Source organism: Gallinula chloropus (assembly GCF_964237585.1).
Source record: "Gallinula chloropus genome assembly, chromosome: 1".
NCBI classification, from domain to species: Eukaryota; Metazoa; Chordata; class Aves; order Gruiformes; family Rallidae; genus Gallinula; species Gallinula chloropus.
Genome location: NC_140085.1, coordinates 144,337,934 through 144,352,788, shown reverse-complemented (window position 1 = coordinate 144,352,788; position 14,855 = coordinate 144,337,934). Strand labels below are relative to the sequence as shown.

Genomic DNA, 14,855 nt, shown 5'->3' with positions numbered 1-14,855 from the left:
GCTAAAACCTTTAGTATATGCTTTCAAAGGTGGATATGCAAATGCTAGGTGACATTATATATCACTGCCTTCCTCCCTTATATATCCACCCCTGCTCTTTCTGGTTAATATTTACTCCAAAACAAGTCCCAATTCTGTTGTGAGGATGACTTCCACCTGCATGCAGACATCTGTATTAGTGGGTTTTCACGTGGGATTAGATGACTGAACATCTCTTGGAACGGAGAAGTCTAACTTTTCTGTTCCAAGTACTATTTACACCCTCTTTTTTTAAACTTTATGATTTCTCTGCCATTCCTATCATTTTACTCCTCCTGACTGAGCCTGAAGAGAGAAAAAACAGTCCTTTTGTCAAGAGCATACACTGAAAGTTTCTGAGCATGACTAAAAATGCATTTCTGTCCTGACATATTAGTGACTATATGAAACATCCATCGGGGTATCCAGGTTTGTAATATTTCTCAGTAACAACTTCTGTTAAAAAGATCATCATAAAAAAAACCAGAACAAATTCTCATCACTTTTGGCTGGCTACTTACCATTGCCTTCAATAGTTCTTCCATTTCGAGGCTGAAAAAGATAATAATTAGGTGTTTGCGCAGAAAATTTAGATGCCAGATAAGCACACCAGGATTTATATCCCATGATGCAGAGTACATAAGAAGGATGCAGTAGGATTTCCTTCAAAGGTACAACACTTCAAATACCAGGAGACCCATGAGAGGTAGGTTTTGTCTTTGAATCCAAGAAACCGTCATTCAGCCTGTCCAAACAGCTAAACAGTCTGGCTTTAAATATTGTCAAAGGGTCTCAGTCCCAATTTCTTGGTGTACTATGTGGATGCCTAAGAACAGGTATATAAATACCAGCATTGGTTGAACACATTTGAGGTGAACTAAAAACCTAAGGACAGCTGAACTGGGACTCCAATTACCTACTACAACTTACTTCATAACTCTGTGTTGAAGACATTCTCTAAAAGTTTGGTGTTAATCAGTGTGGCTAAACCAGCACATTGTGCATTAGCCCATGCTATAGTTGAGCAAGCCAATGGGGGAAAGACAGTGATGAAAAGATGATTTCCATAATTTTGCTTTGGCTTTTCACACTGTCAAGCACTGTGCCATCACTTGCTGTCCACACCTTTCAGACCAAGCAGACACTCAATTCATGCACATGTTTTATGTGGTGAATTCAGCATCACTGCACCTTGGGAGTCTCAGACATACACATCACATACTACTGCTGCTGTTGGATGATTTGGCTGAAGATAAACTCTGCAGAGTCATCTCTTCAAATAAAAAAAGTTTAATCCGTTACTACCCCAGATCTCATATTATATTTAGTCTCTACTCAAACCAAGCATTTGTGAATAGAAACAGCTGGTCATCTATGGAAAAAAACTATGAATTGCAGACTGTTATATAAGTAAGAGATATATATACCCTGAAAAGGAAAAAGGGCCGTCCTAGAGTTCCATGACTATCCTGTAAAATAAAACACAAACAATAACAAAATACTTTAAACTCAGTTCCATCGATCTGTTGACAAGTTTTAGTGTCATTCCATCAGAATATCAATAATTCAGGGCCTTTTTTAGCAGCATGCAAACAACAAGATGTTTATAGTCCCCAATGCCCATTCATCTGGAATGCTGATTAAAAACTAATACCCAAAGGGCATCATCAAGAACTGTCTATCCTGTCTAGTGTAAATATACTCAATTGTCAAAGATTCACAGGCTTTGGAAAATGGAGAAAAGCTTCACACACTGTAGGCTACTTTGCAGAAGCAGGGTCAGCACAGCTCACTGCCCAACCAATAAAAAACACACCCTGACTTTAAGAAAAAAACCCACAAACACAACAGCAAGACACAAAGGGGCTGTACTTCCCTGTGCGTTGCTGCTCACTTGTCTCCACTTCTACATACCTTCTTTGTGAACTTTGCAGCAGCAATCTGTGATTCCTGCAAGTGGACAGTGCAAGTTAGCCAGGACACCACTTCCTTGGTTTGTTACACTAAGGCTCTGTCGCTGATGAGGCTGCTCCACTCCACATGAGAAGGGAGAACGTATCACACAGACACAGGAACAGCCAAAAAAATTAATCTTTTTAAACACTGATTTTGGATCTTGCCTTAGCCAATATTACCCCTTTCATCAGCATCATTCAACGTGCTTCCCTTGCTGTACAGCAGAGCTCAGCCGTGCTCCAGAAGGTGAAACAGAGCTCCACCTTGGAGTGAACACAGCAGCTCCAGTCCTCAGGCTCCAATTGTACTGATAGCTCTTACCTTGTTAAAATGTGGCTGCTCTTCACCTTTCAGACTGCCTTCAGTTTTAACCCAGGCATGATTGCTGGTTTTAAGCCTTCCCCAGCACCCTTTATTCCTCAGGAAATTGCTCTTTTTTCTACTCAGCCTTACATCAAGGAATAGACACTTCCCTGTGACTTCATGGAAGCAGGCTGAACTCAGAGTCTAACAAAGCCCTGAACCTGCAGTCTGGTACATCTGGTTTGGGAGCCCTCCTGCCTGGGGCACAGCTGCCTGATCCCAGCTAGGGATAGCTCTGTGCTCCACAGCTACAATTACATCAGTGAATGGGTTTAGTTACCTGGGGTGGGCTTTAAAAACCAGCATATAATGAACAAGGATGTGAAGAGAGGGTAGGAGGACACAGGGAAAGCATACTGATGGGAAACCAGAGAGGAAGAACTTTAAAAGGCCAGATATACAGGTAACAAGGAAGGAACTGGGATTCAGGGTATGAGATAAGGATTTTCTCTTGTTAAACTGTTCCAAAATCAAGCCTCAAGGCAGTAGTTTACAAACCAACTGACACCAACTATGATACACAATGAAAGGAAAAAGTGCTTACTCGATCAAGGTGCTGTAAAGGATGCAAAGGAAGGGACTGCAACAAAGAGATAGTGTGAACACTAGTGTTGTTCTGAGGTGATTATTACAGACCAAAGACAGACTGACTCCTGACTTAGCCTGCAGTCCCAAACATCCTAGCTAATTTGTAAGAGGAGAGTTTGCTGTGTGGAAGTAACATGGTGAAAACTGAGCCTCTAAACAGCATTGGCTTGACTTTAGGATGGACATTTCAAACTAATAGAGTATTGTGATGTAGCTGGGTTTAGGTATTTAGTCCTTGTTTTGAAAGTACCACCTGCAAGATTTACCCAAAGATTAGGCATTAAAGCTAGTCTGGCAGCCCTCCTAAAAGATCTTAAGTTCCACAGATGGAGTTAAAGACCTATTAATTCCAAACTTGCCCTTGACTTTGCCTTTCACAGTAGTGAGGCATCACTCTTTCTCTTGAAAGACCATCTGCCCTCTCTACATAATCCATAACAATCAATTTTTTAAAAGTCTACACAAATATGGAACCAGGCAGAAAGCTGCTGCCCAGCTGAAATCAGTAGGATTTCATAGCTGTTGCATTGTGCACTACATAGAGGCTCATGTTTGCAGGGTCTTATCAAGATTCCTTGTGAGCTAAGAAAGTACAGCTTCATGTTAAGAAATTTGACCATCTGAGTATAAAAACCCCATACTTTCAGCATAGCTGGGTTTTTCCACCTCTCACATTTAGATTTGATCTACTAAATCAGACCACACCAAGAAATCATATGGCAGGTATGTGGCTGATGAGTTGTATTTTTTGAAAGGATATTGTATGAGATCCAGCTCCCAATCTTGGAGATGCATACCAGACAGCAATTTTTTTGCTTAGCTAGTAACTAAAATAGACCAGGAATAGGGCTCCATTCAAAGTTACTTGATATTGGATGCCTCCTCATTAGGCAAGCTGCAGAAGTATAGGGGTCAATGCTGAACTCAAAGTATTTCAGAGTGAAATACTAGAATTTTTCATACCATCAACTTCTGTATTGTACAGTTTTACAGCTGCTTTAAGAAAGCAAGTATGCTTGGAATTATAATAAGCTAAAGACACTGGCAAGAGGAGATATTGAAATCATGTCAAAATACTTTCTTTTTATTGTCTTGAAGGCTCTACTCATGATTTGAAAAAACAGACTCAAACTCCACAATAAATTGGACTTTTTAACATACCCAGGGGCTCAGTGGGAAGGCTCTTAATAAACTGGTGATAATAATAACAATGTGATATAAAGCAGAACTGACACAGAACTAGGTCCTAATATGACTACACCAATAAGGAACAGCTATACTCAATAGCTCTTCAACCTCATCTTTTGGATCTGACTCAGAAATAAAAAAAACCCAAGCTAAAGTAGAGTATTAAAAATCAGTAAAGCAACTCATATGCCCTTGTGTTCATCATGAGCTCAAGGTGCACATATTTTTAGCATATTTAACCCTCTATGAGGACCAGGTTAAAATACTGATTCCGGTTGGAGGTGGGTGTTTTGGTTCTTGAGTTCTGAATTGATGAAAAATGGCAGTTAATGAAGGTAAGAATTACAGGCAAGTTACTAAGGAGGAGAAAAAAAAAATAACCTATATACTCTCCTAAATCATGTTGATAATAGAACATACATTATCATTTGGAGAGAGCTGTCAAGAAGTTGTTTCAGAGAGGCTGCTTTAAATTTTAAGGAGGGAGGGGATACTTTTAAGGAAGAGAAGCAGTTACACCTTACCTCATTTGTATGCATACTGTTGAATATGGAATAACAAAGATCCAAAACAGTGCTGGAGATCTGCAAAACCAAACAGTACTTTAATACACTTACTGAGGGAGGTGTAGCATACATGGTTTGACAGTGTGGACTTCATTTTGACCCCAGCACAATACAAGCTGAACATGGTTCCATTAAAATCACCCAGAGTAGGGCAAGATTTCCTGAAGCTATAGTGAGATGAAAAACTAGTATTTCATATGAGAATGCACACGATACTACTAATTACTCCAGTGCTATAGAGAGACCTAAAAATCAGCCTCTTATATTTAAAACACATTTTTCTTATGCTAAATGTTCTACAAGTAGGTTTGGGTTTTGATATGTTTAATCTACACTCAATTTCATCTATAAGCATTTTAGCAAATCGGTACTACAATCTTTAGCCAAATACTGAAATTCACTGCCCCATGCTCTCTGCCCCAAGAGAAGGATTTGCCAATACATGCAGTCACAGTAGGCAAGAAATAGCTAGAGCTCTCAAGGAAACAAAACTTAATACACCTGGACAACTGGCTCTGGAAACTATTTTCTACCTTCTCTGTCTTGATTTACAGAACTGAAAGATTTCCAGGGAAAAAAAAAAAGACTCGGTACAAAACATTGAAAATGTCTAGATAACAGCTGTCACCACAGAGATCTTCCCTTTGCTTCTACAAGGACCCATGTGCTCAGTATTAAATGCTGTGTGGCTAGTCTTTCAAAGTTACTCAGCAGCCTGAGATGTTTTCAAGCTGTGGGCCAGAGAGACCACAACAGAAGCCAGCTGTGACACCTTCTCACTCCCCTCTCTGAACACCATCCACCCAATACTGCAGAGCCAGAACCAGGTGGGATCCTGCCTGTAGCTTGCACAGCACCAACCAGCGCTTCTTGATTCCAGCTACCACTGTGACAGGAAGAACAGCACTTCTTTCTTTCCCTAGGTCTGAGTTAGCTCTGCAGAGAGGAGAGCAGACACACTACCAGACTTGCTCTGCTCTCTGGAGCTGCCGGCTGGCTGGAACAGCCTTTGCAACCTGCATCAACTGATGCTGAGGGCTACATGGGGCAATCAGTACACCTGAACAAGATCCCCAGCAGATCAAACAGACCAAAGTCACTTTACCTGGGGTTGATTAGACAGTTCCATCCACTGGCTGAAACATAGGGCCAGTTGCTTTAAAAAAAGTGAAGATCAGACATTTAAAGCAGCACTTTTAGACCACAGGACCCATGTTCTAACCCAGGGAGTCAGGACTGGCTGGTTATTAGCCTGCCCAGCTTCCCCTGACCCAGGTACCCCATTCTGCACACAGCTTTGCATCACACCCCTGCCCCATCCACATCCCGGGGCAGCAAAGCTGTTCAGCCCCGCCACTCCCTGCCGCCCATCCCAAAGATTCCCTGATGCGTTTCCAGCCCCTTGCCAACTTCGTACCGCACTTCCCTGCCACGGGCGAGTCTCGTTTCTCACCTCCCTCGGCCAGCCCGAGCCGGAGCGGCTCCGCCACACGCCGCTTGCGGAGGGGCTGGCAGGGACGGCAGGGACGGGGCGGACATACCTGGCTCTTGGGCAGGTCGACGCCGTCCCTGTAGCGCGAGAAAGGCTGGGGGAAACCTGCGGGGACACAGGAGGGGGGAAGAAACGCGGCTGTGCCGAGGTACGGCGGAGCCCAGCCCCGACGGGAGGCGACGCTTCGCAAGGTTTGGGGCGGGGGGATTCGCTTGTGTGCCCGTCGCGGAGTGGAGGACGGGACGTACCTGAGCCCCGCGGCAGGGCGCAGAGGCAGCAGGCGGCGAGCAGCCAAGGCAGGGCGGGCGGGGACATGGTAGGGCGGCAGCAGGCGGGTGAGCGGACGGGGCCGCCTTTATGGGGCCGCGCCGAGCCCGGGCCGCCGCCGAGCCAATGGGCGTCGGGGCGGCCCCGCACCCCGCTCCCGCTGCACCCAGGCACGCCGCCCCTCCTTCCCTCCGCCCGCCTCCCTCCCTCCCACCGCCCCCCATCGCTCCCTTGCCCCGACCCGCCGTGACCGAGAAACCCCCGGCGGCGGCGGCGGGAGGGGCGGCGGGAGGCTTCTGGGGTCCTGCATTAGGCACCCCGTCCTCCGCTCTTTGGAAACCTCCGTCAAAGCCGGCTTTCTACAAGGGGTGGCAGAAAGGCCGGGGGAAAGGGAAAGAGAGAAGGAAAATGGAAGGGAAATGGAAAGGGAAGGGAAAGGAGGAGGGAAGAGGAGGGAAAAGGAGAAGGGAAGGGGAAGGGAATGAAGAAGGGAAAGGGAAGGGGAAGGGAAATGAGAAGGGAAGGGGAAGAAAGGGAATGGAAAGGGGAAGGGAAGGAAGCTGTGCAAGCAGAAGCAGCAGAGGAGCTGGGGGTTTAATTTTAAACAGAAAATTCAGGTTTGTGAAGGGGCTTACTGCACCTCTGGGAGACGTTTCTCCTTGTGGCAGCTTGGGAAATATAGTTTGCCTTCTAATTAGAAGGGATGTGAACTTTCATATCGAGAAGTCCTGGCCCATCTTGCTATATTAACCTTCATTGGAATAAGGAAAGCCGTCCCTCTCTTCATTTCACAGCAGGGATGATTTTAGCAGAGACAGGGATCTGCTCGTAATGGAAAGGTGATTCTCTATTTTTCCTGTTTTAATCATTGGATTTGACTTTGGAAAATGTTTCCTGGTTTTCTCTGTGCTAGTTCTAAGGATGATGCTTTCTAAGCAGGTCTGAGATGGAGGAAGACAGAGTCCTTGCCTCTTTCTCATAGACTTGGGGCCTGCTGAAGCAAATGCAGATCCAGTTGTCCAACTTACCACACAGAAGTAGTAGAGATATTCGGGAGGCAGTGACTCTGCACGGGATATAAGACATCAAAAGCTGCACAGCAGCCCACCTCGTCTCATAATGTCCCTCAATGGCTGAGCTGTGCGCTGAAAGGATGATGGCAGGACTGTTCCTGGTGGGAGCATCTCAGCAGGCAAGAGAGGAGACGCACCTGCTTTCTCACAGAGAAGAAAAGGGGAGGCAGACTTCACGTGACTTCATCAGCTCCACAACTCTGTGTCCTGAGTACATAAAGAAGCACAGGAGCAGCTGAGTGACCCCAGAATCATTAGTTCACCCTTTGTTCCTTCCCCTGGGAGAGGTGTCTGTCTTTGCCTCATCACAGCCCTTTGGGTGCAATAAGCAGAGTGGGGAGCTGTCAGGAGAGGTCAGACGTTTCTATAGCAGGCACTCAGCTGTCAGCTTCTCATGCATCTTGACTGGAAATGGAAGTTTCAAGACAGGATAGTATTCAAAGAGATTATTCTCTCTGATCATAGGATTATTTTACCCTTTGTGAGAGCTAAAGCAGATTGCAGCAAGTTTTCTGATTATGGTTTCTCACAGCAAATCCTCCCAGGTTTTCAGTATCAAGGAGATGCACCCCTCCTTCTGGAAGGAAAGACCATACTGCTTTTCTGCAGTGACCCTGCTCTCTGTTGAAGCCCATGTGACCCTGGAGTGAAAGGACACTCTACGTTTGTTAATTTTTTTTCTCAGAAAAATAGAATGGCATTTTCTTCCTGAAGGCAGTGAGGAGCAGGTTCCTGTTTGGTGTAATGTTACTGAAGCCAGTGTGGTCACAGGAATGTGAATCAGAGCCCCACCAGTGCAAGCTGGGCTCATCAGAGGTGGACAGTAAAGCGACAGAAGGTAAATATACTCTGAAGAACTCCACATTTTTATATTAACGATCTTCTTTCTGTCTTTTGACACTTGAACCAAACTGAAAATGATTGTTCACCAACAGTGTTTCTGTCGCTGTGCTTATTGCAGATTTTGCACCCAAATCAACCCTCCTGTCCCTGCCCCCCTGGCTGCAGAAACATGGGGCTTGTTTCTGAATGGCGAGCCATTCCATATTCAGTGTTTGTTGCTATCTTTCTGAATGCTAGCATATTAGATGATGATATTTTAAAATCCTAGTTCTTTGCTACATTTTTAAGTAGAATACCATTAAATGGCTACCAAGTCGCTGGTTATTTGCTGCAATGGGATGTGGATGTACCATCGGGTAAAAAAGGGACAGTCTGCTGTTTCCTATCTCTGGTTACTCATTATCTGCCAAGTTTCCACTTCTGTCCCACACAGCCTGTTAAACAAGAGTCCCTTTCAAAGTATTTAAATATGTCTGAGTTTAGGAGAGAGAATTTTTTGCAATAGCACAGGGAAAGGGGTGTGTGATCTTATTGGGTGGGTAAAATCTACCTCTTGCTGACGTAAAATACCAGATGCTACCCAAACCATTCCTCCCTCCTCATGCACAGTAAAGGGTCTGCTGGTTTATTTCATCCTTCCCTAATGAGTACCCTAAAACATATAGAAAAAAACCCAACAGATTTTGCTACATGTTGGTCCCATGAAGCCTGTTGATTTGCCTCAAGTGAGGCTTATACTTCAAGATGAGATAAAAAATTAAGTCATACAAGTTCCATTTAAAAAGCAGTAGATCTTATAACCAAACTGGAAATAGTGTTTGATCAATGATTCCCTCATTATGAGGGAAGAATGGGAAAAAGTGCTTAAAATTTCAAACAGATGAGTGTATCATATTATGAAGACATTCACCTTTCTTAAATCAGAACTTTTTTTGCTGCCACACATTTAATTTCATAGGTGTTAGCTGAGGTGCAGCTCCTCCAGTGGATACGCCAGCACTAAGCCACATTGGTGAACCACACTGTTACTGCACAAATGAAATTCCTACTTTAAGGTCCCTGGCCTCCTGCATGCAGAGAGAGAAACGGGTTAAGAGTTTCACTGCCCACAGTGATTCACAAATGAGTTTAAAATGAAGCTTTGTGGTGCGGTCAATGAGAAACAAGAAGATTTTTTAACGGTGAGTCAGGAGGCTTGGCATATATTTAGCAACAGAAACATTATGGCACCCATAATTTTAGAATAAAAACATGTTGTGATCAATAAATGAAGGATAAGAAGAACATTTGGCCTCAAAAGGTGTAAGGGTGAAGGGCTGGCTTCCTTTTTGTAAATGATCTCTGCACTGGAAGCAGTGGGATATCACAGAGAGAGAGGACACAGTCATGAAAAAGTCACCATCGTGCGGTTCCCGAGCACATCTCAGCTGGCTGCTTCTGATCGTACATGCATCTCATCCTCAGCAATGGTTGGTATAAAGCCCTATCCTGCTCTTCAGAGCTCTTTTAGAGCTCTCTAGGCTTTCTGCAGCTAAAGAAGAAGAGAGAAAGGCAAGATGAGAAAGGCTGCAGAAATTGCAGGATATTTATAAGGCAAGCCTATGATAAAGCCTACAGACATCTCCCAGTACCCATCTTCTATGAAATATGACAGTGCCTATTTATGCTGAATACAAGGCTGTGTTTAATATGGTTTTACTTAACATTCATTTACTTTTCCAGCACAGACAAGCAGTCCAAACAGTGAGAGATCAGATTATCTTTTATTTTGACATGGGCAAGGTTCCACTCAGCACTCAGGGCCCAAACTTTACTTTACCGGCACCCATCACACTTTTGTAAAATTGAACACGTAGTGCAGATGTTGATTTGGTTGTCAGAATGTCAAATAAGTACAGAACAGTGATTTTATGCTTTTGTTTGTAGTTGGATTGCTATACTGTACAGCTATAAAATTGTCTTCAAGACGAGTTGGCCAGCAAGCAAATATTGGAAGGGGGTGAGAAAAAGCATGTCCCACAGGGTAGGGGTTCAAAGGCAAGAAACTAGTCAAGAGTGTCAAAATGGAGAATGGGTGCTAGTGGAGAAGTTAAGGAACTAGACCAGGGATCTGAACATTTCCATTATTTTGGATAGTTTCTTGCCTAATTTCTTGGATAAACGTCATTTTACAACCACTGCATTGAGCTAGAGAAGTGCGAATTCCTCTGAAATGAAGCTATTTGTAGAATCATAGAATCAGAATATACTGAGTTGGAAGGGACCCATAAGGATCATCAAGTCCAACTCCTAAAACTCCTATTTATACCTACCAGGCTGTAATGGAAATGGTGCAGTGGCAATGAGGTATATTGTTCTATACCAAGTTCATTACAATTAGTACACTTTAAGGTGTTTGAAAAGATCTTCCATATGAAACTTTCACTTGGCTTAATTTTACTTGCTGCTTCTCCAGTCAGATAGGGAAGCAAAATGCTGTTCTGCTTAAGCAACCAGTGGGATAACTCAATCAGTTGCTGTGGCTGGGCTTTTATCAAGCACTGATCCAGTAAGATTTGTTCCCGACTTCATAGCTTATGCCTTCCCAGAAATTTCCAGGTGGTCTCTTAGTCAAATACCGGGGTGGCTGGCACATACTTAGCATTGACAGCTGAACAGATCTGATTTTAATAGCTGAATTACAATGCCGACAACTCATTCATCCACACCTCCTAGATCTGAACGATTAAATTTGTTTGCCTTCATTTTCATTGAGTATAGTTAGACACATCCTAATTTTGTGGCTGTAGAGGGATTGCCACTATTTGTGGTAATGGATACCTTACATCTATTACTGGAGTAAAGGATACAGACTAATATGATAGTATAATAATAATATAACAATAGATTATAATAATAGTATACTGTATGTGTCAGATTTCTGGAAAATACTCAAATCCTTAGTCTCCATTAACTTCAGTATATGTGAACAGAACATGAAAGAATATGCTGTCTTAAAATAAATGTTTGTCTTACCAAGAGCTGGCTACAAGGACAACAGATCCTAGACCATTTTTTACTAGTCACTCAGGTTTCCTCAAACACCACTCACTCTAAACCAACCATCCAGAGAGAAGAATCCATTAGACTACATTACAGCATCTCAGTGTCATATAAGCCACCATGTGAGTTGTTGGTATTGATCATTAGCTGCCTGGCTTTAAGCCCATACATGAAAAGCAACCCATGCAGGAAGCAGGGTGTGGGGAGGACTGGGAGCTCAGGCTTCTGGACACTCCAAGTTATGCACCTGCCATTGAGAGAGGAGTAAGGAGTGTAACTCAAAGCTTTGCTTCTCCCAGCCATGGGTAGCAGCTCGTGCCCCTGTCAGAGACCTGAGTGCCATTCAAAATGAGTAAGGACTCAAACTCCGTCAGTTACAATTACTCTGAAGATACCTGTATTTTTGTTAAGTAATTTGACTTATTTAACATGAGAGCAATTAATTTCTTCACCCTGTTTAAGGTCGATGATATTTATGCAGAATATTAGCGGCACTGAAAATGAACCAATAGTTCCCCTGACATGTTAAATTTCACTTGGATGAACACTTGTGTGTCTTCTGACTCCTGACAGCTCTAGGACTTGAGCTGACTTTTATTTGCTGTTTGGCCAAAGTGCTTATGCCCAGACACTCATCAGCCTGAGTATTTTATTATTAGATTACATTACTCACAAAAGCTTTACTATAACAAAAAGCAAAAGCTTTTCAGCTTTTAAAGCATTTTATTGTCCTGAAAACACTACAATATCATGGAAATGGTAACTCTTGAGTGTAGTTATCAGACCAGACTGGCAAGCAAAATAAACTAAGAGCTGTTAATGCTAATTCTGTTTATACTGTTTGGATTAGGGTCCAAAATAGCCTGTCAGCAGTGATGCCTCCCCTGTAGCCTCTATTGAGAAGTGTATTTCACTCCTGAGGGCTGTTTCTGTGTACACCAGTCCCAGAGCCCTGCGTGCCCAGAGTATCCATTCTGTAAGGTGGATCACAAAAGCTTTGCCCAGTCTGCCTGAAGCAGCTGGCCAGAAGAGTCACTGGCAACCAAACAGCAGGTTTTCATTAGGAAACTCTCCATTTTGCAGTTGAATGTCGGTTTAAAGCTTGTAATCTCCTTAAACAAACTTGAATGCAGGTTTTTTTAATGGTTGTCCTTTCCCCATAGTCTGTTTGCAGAAGCAGTGTCATTTTTTGTAGGCATAGAATTAAGGACCCAGTCTTGCAGACTTTGGCTCCATTAACACCTTATTTATACATTATCTTCTGCAGTTTAGTTTTTCCATGTGGGCCAAACCTTGAATGGAGAGGGGGAGTCCTGAGTCCTGCTCAGGGGAGGACTCCAGGCCTCCAAGAACTACAGAGCACCTGAACCATCCTTTCTGCTAACTTTGGTCTCTGCTCCAGAGACTGTGTGTTGCTGAGCCACTGCTGAGCCCAACAAGGACCAAAGTTTCCCATCAGGCCCAGTGTTAGACATAAACCTCTAGAAAAAAAGAGTTCCCCTAATATGATGCAGCGGCCAGACAAGTAAGGGAGAATGACAGTGTGGTGGCAGGAACAGCCACTTTGTGTCTCCGATTCCCCATCTGCATTTACTTTTTCTTCTCTGTAAGTGTTTCTTGCCAGCAAAATGCTGTGTGTTGGATTGCTCTTGTGGCCCACCCTGGTAAAATGGCCTGGTAAGACAGGAATGTGACTGTCAATAGCCTGCATGAGCAGAGTAACAGACACTGTCTGAGAGGATGTTTGTCCACACTGGTCCTGCTAAAGAAGATGATGACCATCAGCAGGATTTAACAGTAACCTGGGAATTGCAGTCTTTTGAAACAAAGGCATGAGCTTGAAAAGAAATACAAAAGATACATCAAAATTTGTCATGGGAAAGAAGCAGGGTTTGGAAGCACCAGGGCTAGTCTGATGGCACCATTGCTTCTGCCCAGTATGAAAGGTGCTACAACCACATGGGATGAGGGGCACAGCGGGCACCCGTCACTTCCAGTGTGGGATTTCAATTTTTGGGGCTTAGTTATAGAAGGCTGTTTAAAAAATCTGTAGGAGTTCAGTAATGGTTTGTGAACATCTAGTGTTATGATTTATCTATTGATATTGATCTTCAGTATATTATTCACCAAGTACTGGTTAATTAGGTGCCATTAATAAAAAAATAAACCTCTTGATTTGGTTTAAACTATGATCAGTTTTTCCCTGTGATAGTTTTCCCTGCACTTGACTGTCCCTGAATGTCAGCAGCATTGTGCATAAAATGCAGTGAGCTGAGAGCTCTTTGCCCTTTTATAGTAACACATCATGAGAATGCATCTTGTCTGCAGCACTTTCTGCTGGCTCTGAAAGCCCAGAAATAAAGAAGCAATTGTTCCAAAGCCAAAAAAGAAGGGAAAAAATGGAGAGAGAATAAGCATGTAAGACTTGAGGGAAATAATGACACACGATGGAGCAGGAGCTAAGTCTCTCACAGTAACTATCCACAGAGAAGACCAAGCCCTGACTCAGCAGAGGAATACTCTATCCCTCATATTTTGCCAAAAGCAGTACCTGTCTGTCTCAGTCCTACTACCAGTAACAAGCAGAGGCTGGAGTCTCTCTAGCATTCTTGTCTGCAAATAACTGAAGAAGAGAGAATTTCTTCCACGGTATAATTTGCTTATAGACACCACACAAGGAGCTCTTATACTTTCTACCTGGAAAGACTCAGCTGGTGAAGGAGGAGGAAAAGACAAAATTCAAAAAAGAAAACAAGGAGCCGCACCAACAGTCATGCCAGCCACCTTCTCCTAAGTACTACTTCCTAAGGTGAGGTTTTAGCAGAGGTCACACATTGGGACTTCATCCTCTCACTTGTTAATATAAAAAGATATGGTGCAGTAACTGGTGAATCCTGTTTGGTTTATCACTAACCTTTGAGATGGCTAGAGGGCAAACAAACCTGGACATCACATTGGTCCCGAGCGAGGAAAACTAATTTTATGCAATTTATATATTCTATTTTCTTTCTGTTGGCAAAATTATTATATTCGTGGCCAGCAACAGCATGTCTGAAGAAGGCAGTGTTTAATGGAAGAGTGAGGAGGCCTCTCAAATTAAAAAACAATCAATGATGAAATGCAGTAAGATATACTAGTAAAACATTAAAGGTGGCAATAAAGACTATATTAAAGTTTTAGGATGCATAATAGAATTTCAAAACCAGTGCATTGGATACATTTCCAAAATCCAAGCTATAAGTTTTTAAAATAGTTTTAAATATTCTCTATCCTACATAAGAAATATACTTGTGAATGTAATTTCTGCTTGTTTTACATTAAAAAAAACAAACTACACATTCACTTTACAGTGTAACCTGACAGGTTCTAGTCATTTGCTGAGTTTTTGATCACAGAATCACAGAATCATAGGGGTTGGAAGGGACCTCACAAGATCATCAAGTCCAACCCCCCTGCCAA

The 14,855-nt window shown here is 43.0% G+C and overlaps 1 protein-coding gene across 1 annotated transcript; it reads right to left on the bottom strand.

Moving 5' to 3' along the window:
• Window positions 1–277: 277 nt before the first annotated feature.
• NMS (neuromedin S) lies at window positions 278–6,486 on the bottom strand (the record flags this gene model as incomplete). Its single annotated transcript, XM_084279923.1, has 8 exons — window positions 278–324; window positions 540–570; window positions 1,446–1,487; window positions 1,933–1,968; window positions 4,638–4,697; window positions 5,785–5,835; window positions 6,221–6,276; window positions 6,420–6,486. The coding sequence occupies 8 exons, from the start codon at window positions 6,484–6,486 to the stop codon at window positions 278–280; spliced, it is 390 nt and encodes a 129-aa protein (XP_084136049.1).
• Between the last annotated feature and the right edge of the window lie 8,369 nt (window positions 6,487–14,855).